The sequence below is a fragment of the Oncorhynchus kisutch genome, linkage group LG20 (assembly GCF_002021735.2).
Source record: "Oncorhynchus kisutch isolate 150728-3 linkage group LG20, Okis_V2, whole genome shotgun sequence".
NCBI lineage: Eukaryota > Metazoa > Chordata > Actinopteri > Salmoniformes > Salmonidae > Oncorhynchus > Oncorhynchus kisutch.
In genome coordinates, this window is record NC_034193.2 from 7,777,988 (window position 1) to 7,785,638 (window position 7,651).

At 52.0% G+C, this 7,651-nt stretch overlaps 1 protein-coding gene across 1 annotated transcript; it reads right to left on the reverse strand.

Annotated features, from left to right (window-relative positions):
- Window positions 1-834: 834 nt before the first annotated feature.
- Window positions 835-7,437, reverse strand: LOC109866064 (5-hydroxytryptamine receptor 7-like). Its single transcript, XM_020454621.2, has 2 exons — window positions 6,688-7,437; window positions 835-2,752 (listed from the first exon to the last, which is right to left on the reverse strand). The coding sequence occupies exons 1-2, from the start codon at window positions 7,218-7,220 to the stop codon at window positions 1,945-1,947; spliced, it is 1,341 nt and encodes a 446-aa protein (XP_020310210.1). The 5' UTR covers window positions 7,221-7,437; the 3' UTR covers window positions 835-1,944.
- Between the last annotated feature and the right edge of the window lie 214 nt (window positions 7,438-7,651).

Consider the following 7,651-nt stretch of genomic DNA (forward strand, 5'->3'; position numbering starts at 1 on the left):
AGGGTACCAGGTCCAGAACACAGGGACCAACCCACAACACAGGGTACCAGGTCCACAACACAGGGTACCAGGTCCACAACACAGGGTACCAGGTCCACAACACAGGGTACCGGGTCCAACCCACAACACAGGGACCAACCCACAACACAGGGACCAACCCACAACACAGGGACCAACCCACAACACAGGGTACCAGGTCCACAACACAGGGTACCAGGTCCACAACACAGGGTACCAGGTCCACAACACAGGGTACCAGGTCCAGAACACAGGGTCCAACCCACAACACAGGGACCAACCCACAACACAGGGACCAACCCAAAACACAGGGACAAACCCACAACACAGGGACCAACCCACAACACAGGGTACCAGGTCCACAACACAGGGTACCAACCCAAAACACGGGGTACCAACCCACAACACAGGGTACCAACCCACAACACAGGGACCAACCCACAACACAGGGTACCAACCCACAACACAGGGTACAAACCCACAACACAGGATACCAGGTCCAGAACACAGGGTACCAACCCACAACACAGGGACCAACCCACAACACAGGGTACCAGGTCCAGAACACAGGGACCAACCCACAACACAGGGTACCAACCCACAACACAGGGTACCAGGTCCAGAACACAGGGACCAACCCACAACACAGGGTACCAGGTCCACAACACAGGGTACCAGGTCCAGAACACAGGGTACCAGGTCCAGAACACAGGGTACCAGGTCCAGAACACAGGGACCAACCCACAACACAGGGACCAACCCACAACACAGGGACCAACCCACAACACAGGGACCAACCCACAACACAGGGACCAACCCAAAACACAGGGACAAACCCAAAACACAGGGACCAACCCACAACACAGGGACCAACCCACAACACAGGGTACCAGGTCCACAACACAGGGTACCAACCTAAAACACAGGGTACCAACCCACAACACAGGGTACCAACCCACAACACAGGGACCAACCCACAACACAGGGTACCAACCCACAACACAGGGTACCAACCCACAACACAGGATACCAGGTCCAGAACACAGGGACCAACCCACAACACAGGGTACCAGGTCCAGAACACAGGGACCAACCCACAACACAGGGACCAACCCACAACACAGGGTACCAGGTCCACAACACAGGGTACCAGGTCCACAACACAGGGTACCAGGTCCAGAACACAGGGTACCAGGTCCAGAACACGAACACACCTAAATAACACAAGAATAATCCCACACAAAACAAGGGCGGGTATACGCACTTAAAATAAGGAAGCCCATCTAGCACACACAATTAGACACAGGTGCAACTAATAAGACAAAACATACAGAAAACGAAAAAAGGGATCGGTGGCGGCTAGTAGGCCAGTGACGACGACCGCCGAGCACCGCCCGAACAGGCAGGGGAGCCAACTTCGGCGGAAGTCGTGACAGAGCCCTGTTTTAGACTGTCTGGACATGCAAGATCTTGAGTAGAGGACCAGGCAAGCAGATGCCATTGACCTAAGACTTTCTCAGTTGTGGCAACTCCCACAAAACCACAACAATAACACCATTTAAATGGCAACTCCCACAAAACCACAACAATAACACCATTTAGATGGCAACTCCCACAAAACCACAACAATAACACCATTTAGATGGCAACTCCCACAAAACCACAACAATAACACCATTTAGATGGCAACTCCCACAATACCACAACAATAACACCATTTAGATAGCAACTCCCACAATACCACAACAATAACACCATTTAGATAGAAGCTGTCACAAAACCACAACAATAACACCATTTAGATAGAAGCTGTCACAAAACCACAACAATAACACCATTTAGATAGAAGCTGTCACAAAACCACAACAATAACACCATTTAGATAGAAGCTGCCACAAAACCACAACAATAATACCATGGTCACATTTAGATAACAGAGTGAGTCTTTTCAACCAGTTTGAGGGCCTGTTGCATCCCGACGGCGGACAGCTTGCGGTTGATGTTGCGATAACGACAGCGCAGCAGGTTGCTGTAGGTGGTCCTCAGATCCCTGTTGAAGAAGGCGTAGATGAAAGGGTTGAGGAGGGAGTTGGCGTAGCCCAGCCACAACAGGGTCCTCTCCACCCACAAGGGCACACAGCTAGGGCAGTCCGCCCGGCAGATGAAGGGTCTGGCCGTGGACAGTAAGAAGAAAGGCATCCAGCAGACACTGAAGGCTCCTACCACGATCCCCAGGGTGGCTGCTGCCTTCTGCTCCCGCTTGAAGATGGACATGTTCCTCCGGTTGCTCCTCATGAGCCGGGAGAATCGCGTGCACTCCTCCACCTCCCTGTGGAGCCTCAGAGCGGCCGACACACAGTCCACACTGTCCTCTTCCTCCTCCTGCTCCTCCATGGCTTCCTCCTCTTCCCCCCGCTCCGCCTCCTCCCCGACCCGCGGGAAGCCCGTGATGGTGTGCTTGGCGGCGCTGAGCTTGGCGGCGCGGTAGATGCGGTAGTACATAATGAGCATGACGGATACGGGGATGTAGAACGCCACTGAGGTGGAGTAGATGGTGTAACCAAAGTCCTGGCTGATCAGACACACCTTGTTGTCATTTACGTTCTGGGCCCAGCCGAAAAGGGGGGGCAGGGTGATGGAGGCAGAGAGGAGCCACACGGACAGCACCATCTTGGCCATGCAACAGCCATTCTGCCTCATAGGGTAGGTCAGAGGCTTGGTTATGCCCAGGTACCTCAGAACAAACAACAAAATATACATATCATTAATTAGCTGCTAAACATAAACTGTTTATACATACAGAACATACTACTGTAAATACATTACATGAACAGAAAACAAACACTGGGGAGTTATTCACCCCAAATGAACTGTAGTGATTATAATAAGATACTGTATAACAATGTTATTATAATGTAGCCTACTCCAGCTGGGCTATACTTTTGGGAATGGAATTCTAAACTCCTTACGAGCTTGAGTTACTATTATTACAACAGGATAGGAGCAGAAGCAGCAGAGACAGTGTAGAGGGAGCAGCAGGGAGACAGAGTAGAGGGAGCAGCAGGGAGACAGAGTAGAGGGAGCAGAAGCAGGAAGAAGTGTAGAGGGAGCAGCAGGGAGACAGAGTAGAGGGAGCAGCAGGGAGACAGAGTAGAGGGAGCAGAAGCAGGAAGACAGTGTAGAGGGAGCAGCAGGGAGACAGAGTAGAGGGAGCAGCAGGGAGACAGAGTAGAGGGAGCAGCAGAGAGACAGAGTAGAGGGAGCAGCAGGGAGACAGAGTAGAGGGAGCAGCAGAGACAGAGTAGAGGGAGCAACAGGGAGACAGAGTAGAGGGAGCAGCAGAGACAGAGTAGAGGGAGCAGCAGGGAGACAGAGTAGAGGGAGCAGCAGAGATAAAGAGTAGAGGGAGCAGCAGAGAGACAGAGTAGAGGGAGCAGCAGGGAGACAGAGTAGAGGGAGCAGCAGGGAGACAGAGTAGAGGGAGCAGCAGAGAGACAGAGTAGAGGGAGCAGCAGAGACAGAGTAGAGGGAGCAGCAGAGAGACAGAGTAGAGGGAGCAGCAGAGACAGAGTAGAGGGAGCAGCAGGGAGACAGAGTAGAGGGAGCAGCAGGGAGACAGAGTAGAGGGAGCAGAAGGAGACAGAGTAGAGGGAGCAGCAGGGAGACAGAGTAGAGGGAGCAGCAGGGAGACAGAGTAGAGGGAGCAGCAGAGAGACAGAGTAGAGGGAGCAGCAGAGAGACAGAGTAGAGGGAGCAGCAGAGAGACAGAGTAGAGGGAGCAGCAGAGACAGAGTAGAGGGAGCAGAAGAGACAGAGTAGAGGGAGCAGCAGAGACAGAGTAGATGGAGCAGCAGAGACAGAGTAGATGGAGCAGCAGAGAGACAGAGTAGAGGGAGCAGCAGAGACAGAGTAGAGGGAGCAGCAGAGACAGAGTAGAGGGAGCAGCAGGGAGACAGAGTAGAGGGAGCAGCAGAGACAGAGGGAGCAGCAGGGAGACAGAGTAGAGGGAGCAGCAGAGACAGAGTAGAGGGAGCAGCAGGGAGACAGAGTAGAGGGAGCAGCAGAGACAGAGTAGAGGGAGCAGCAGGGAGACAGAGTAGAGGGAGCAGAAGCAGGGAGACAGAGTAGAGGGAGCAGCAGAGACAGAGTAGAGGGAGCAGCAGAGAGACAGAGTAGAGGGAGCAGCAGGGAGACAGAGTAGAGGGAGCTGCAGGGAGACAGAGTAGAGGGAGCAGCAGAGAGACAGAGTAGAGGGAGCAGCAGGGAGACAGAGTAGAGGGAGCAGCAGGGAGACAGAGTAGAGGGAGCAGCAGAGACAGAGTAGAGGGAGCAGCAGGGAGACAGAGTAGAGGGAGCAGCAGAGAGACAGAGTAGAGGGAGCAGCAGGGAGACAGAGTAGAGGGAGCAGCAGAGACAGAGTAGAGGGAGCAGCAGAGACAGAGTAGAGGGAGCAGCGGAGACAGAGTAGAGGGAGCAGCAGGGAGACAGAGTAGAGGGAGCAGCAGGGAGACAGAGTAGAGGGAGCAGCAGAGACAGAGTAGAGGGAGCAGCAGAGACAGAGTAGATGGAGCAGCAGAGACAGAGTAGATGGAGCAGCAGAGAGACAGAGTAGAGGGAGCAGCAGAGAGACAGAGTAGAGGGAGCAGCAGAGACAGAGTAGAGGGAGCAGCAGAGACAGAGTAGATGGAGCAGCAGAGACAGAGGAAGCAGCAGGGAGACAGAGTAGAGGGAGCAGCAGGGAGACAGAGTAGAGGGAGCAGCAGAGACAGAGTAGAGGGAGCAGCAGAGAGACAGAGTAGAGGGAGCAGCAGGGAGACAGAGTAGAGGGAGCAGCAGAGACAGAGTAGATGGAGCAGCAGGGAGACAGAGTAGAGGGAGCAGCAGAGAGACAGAGTAGAGGGAGCAGCAGAGACAGAGTAGAGGGAGCAGCAGGGAGACAGAGTAGAGGGAGCAGCAGGGAGACAGAGTAGAGGGAGCAGCAGAGAGACAGAGTAGAGGGAGCAGCAGGGAGACAGAGTAGAGGGAGCAGCAGGGAGACATAGTAGAGGGAGCAGCAGGGACAGAGTAGAGGGAGCAGCAGGGAGACAGAGTAGAGGGAGCAGCAGAGACAGAGTAGAGGGAGCAGCAGGGAGACAGAGTAGAGGGAGCAGCAGGGAGACAGAGTAGAGGGAGCAGCAGAGACAGAGTAGAGGGAGCAGCAGAGAGACAGAGTAGAGGGAGCAGCAGGGAGACAGAGTAGAGGGAGCAGCAGAGACAGAGTAGAGGGAGCAGCAGGGAGACAGAGTAGAGGGAGCAGCAGGGAGACAGAGTAGAGGGAGCAGCAGGGAGACAGAGTAGAGGGAGCAGCAGAGACAGAGTAGAGGGAGCAGCAGAGAGACAGAGTAGAGGGAGCAGCAGAGAGACAGAGTAGAGGGAGCAGCAGGGAGACAGAGTAGAGGGAGCAGCAGAGACAGAGTAGAGGAAGCAGCAGAGAGAGTAGAGGGAGCAGCAGGGAGACAGAGTAGAGGGAGCAGCAGAGACAGAGTAGAGGGAGCAGCAGGGAGACAGAGTAGAGGGAGCAGCAGAGAGACAGAGTAGAGGGAGCAGCAGGGAGACAGAGTAGAGGGAGCAGCAGAGACAGAGTAGAGGGAGCAGCAGAGAGACAGAGTAGAGGGAGCAGCAGGGAGACATAGTAGAGGGAGCAGCAGGGAGACAGAGTAGAGGGAGCAGCAGAGACAGAGTAGAGGAAGCAGCAGAGACAGAGTAGAGGGAGCAGCGGAGACAGAGTAGAGGGAGCAGCAGGGAGACAGAGTAGAGGGAGCAGCAGGGAGACAGAGTAGAGGGAGCAGCAGGGAGACAGAGTAGAGGGAGCAGCAGGGAGACAGAGTAGAGGGAGCAGCAGGGAGACAGTGTAGAGGGAGCAATTAACAATTAAATGCATAATTAACAAGCATAACCAAACGGATTTAACAACCTTGTCAAACAACACAAACAATACACTTGTCCTTCTATGTAGGTAAATAGCAGTGCTTCACCAGAGCTGGAACTGAGTACTGGCACTTCGAATGTTCTACTGCTTGAGATCCTGTTCCTCTTATAGAATATTATCTCAAAAGTATTGCGGAGCTCCTGCACCTAAATATAAACAGTACCAGCACCGAAACGAGTACCGGTGTTGGCCCGAAAATCTTCCCCTGCCCATTCTTCATTGCTGCTACTTGCTTGCTAGTTGAGATTTCTGCTCTTCACTCCGTTGTCAGTTGAACCTACATTTCACTGATCTTAGTAGCAGAAAGCATTTTTGTCTGCAGTTTTCGGTTTGGCTATTTGTTTCAATATGCACCCCCCATGAAGTGTTTACTGCCAACATTTGACTACCTCCTCTATGTTTAATATACCACACATGCATTAATTATTCATTTCAGTTGCCTGACGTCACATGCATTAATTATTAATTTCAGTTGCCTGACGTCACATGCATTAATTATTAATTTCAGTTGCCTAAACGTGAGGTTTGTTCTATAGAAAGTATTTGACTCGGATGTGTGCCACAAAGTATTTGACTCTAGGCAACAAAATTAAGGAAATTAGAAGGGGTGGGATTCTGTCATGGGGGAGATTTTCGGCACAACGCCGGCACCTATTTCAGTTCGTCAATCACTGGGAAATAGGAGTTGGAAGGGCACTCACCTGTCTATGCTAATTACGCACAGCGTCATTATAGATGCAGTGCAACACATCACGTCCATGGCAATAAAAACATTACAGAAGACTCGGCCAAAAACCCATTGCCCCCCAATAAGGTCCGTTATACTGACAAACGGCATAACTGCCAGCGCGATTGAAAGGTCGGCAACCGCCAGAGACACGATCAGATAGTTGGACGGCTGCCGTAACTTTTTCACGAAGCACACCGAAATCACCACCAGCAAGTTCCCGCAGATAGTAAACAGCGTAAGCGTGGTGAGGATCGCTCCAATAAATACTTTCTCCACCTTGTCGTAGTTCCGAATTTGTTCCCCGCACCTGGTGCCATTCTCCATCAGCAGAGTAGAAGACTGCGAAGTGGGGGACGCCGCCTCCGCCGCCTCTTGCACAATCTTCAGCAAGTGTGGAACGAGCGCCTCCGAAATCATGTTAGTTGCGCCAGGCTCTTCCGCTCTCTCTGTCGCGTAAGATCTCATGTTGCTGTGGTTGAAAGTTCCATTTGTATCCACGACCATGCTGGTTGGTTTTTATCCATGAACATGCAACCCCGAAAAAATACCTACCCACAGACGTGCATGTGGGCATGTGTGATGTAAATGACTAATCTGCATCGTCCGCCCAGAGCGCACATTCATAGTAACCAAGTCAGAAACACGCTCTATTTTAAGGACATTACTCAAAACGCACGGCAGAAAAAATGTATAGAAAATATTTCTGCGGACATCTCGCACCTCTGGACGCCACCTAGAAATAACAGCTCCTGGGGGCATGTCAGCGCAATTATATCTGGGTAACAAATGACATCCGAAACACCCAGAATATTGGAGTACTAGCAAATATATTTAAAACAATTTCAAACCTATCAATGATTTATTCAAGACATTAAATAAATATGTCATTGTCTGAATAGTCAACCAATCCAATGCGACCACGGACAATTACGCAT

What these genes read in the sequence shown, in the direction of transcription:
- LOC109866064 (XM_020454621.2), bottom strand. Translation starts at nt 7,220, where the DNA reads ATGGTCGTGGATACAAATGGAACTTTCAACCACAGCAACATGAGATCT. An exon ending in TGCGTAATTAGCATAGACAG is followed by an intron (nt 2,753 to 6,687) that starts GTGAGTGCCCTT and finishes GTTTGTTCTGAG; the next exon opens with GTACCTGGGCATAACCAAGC.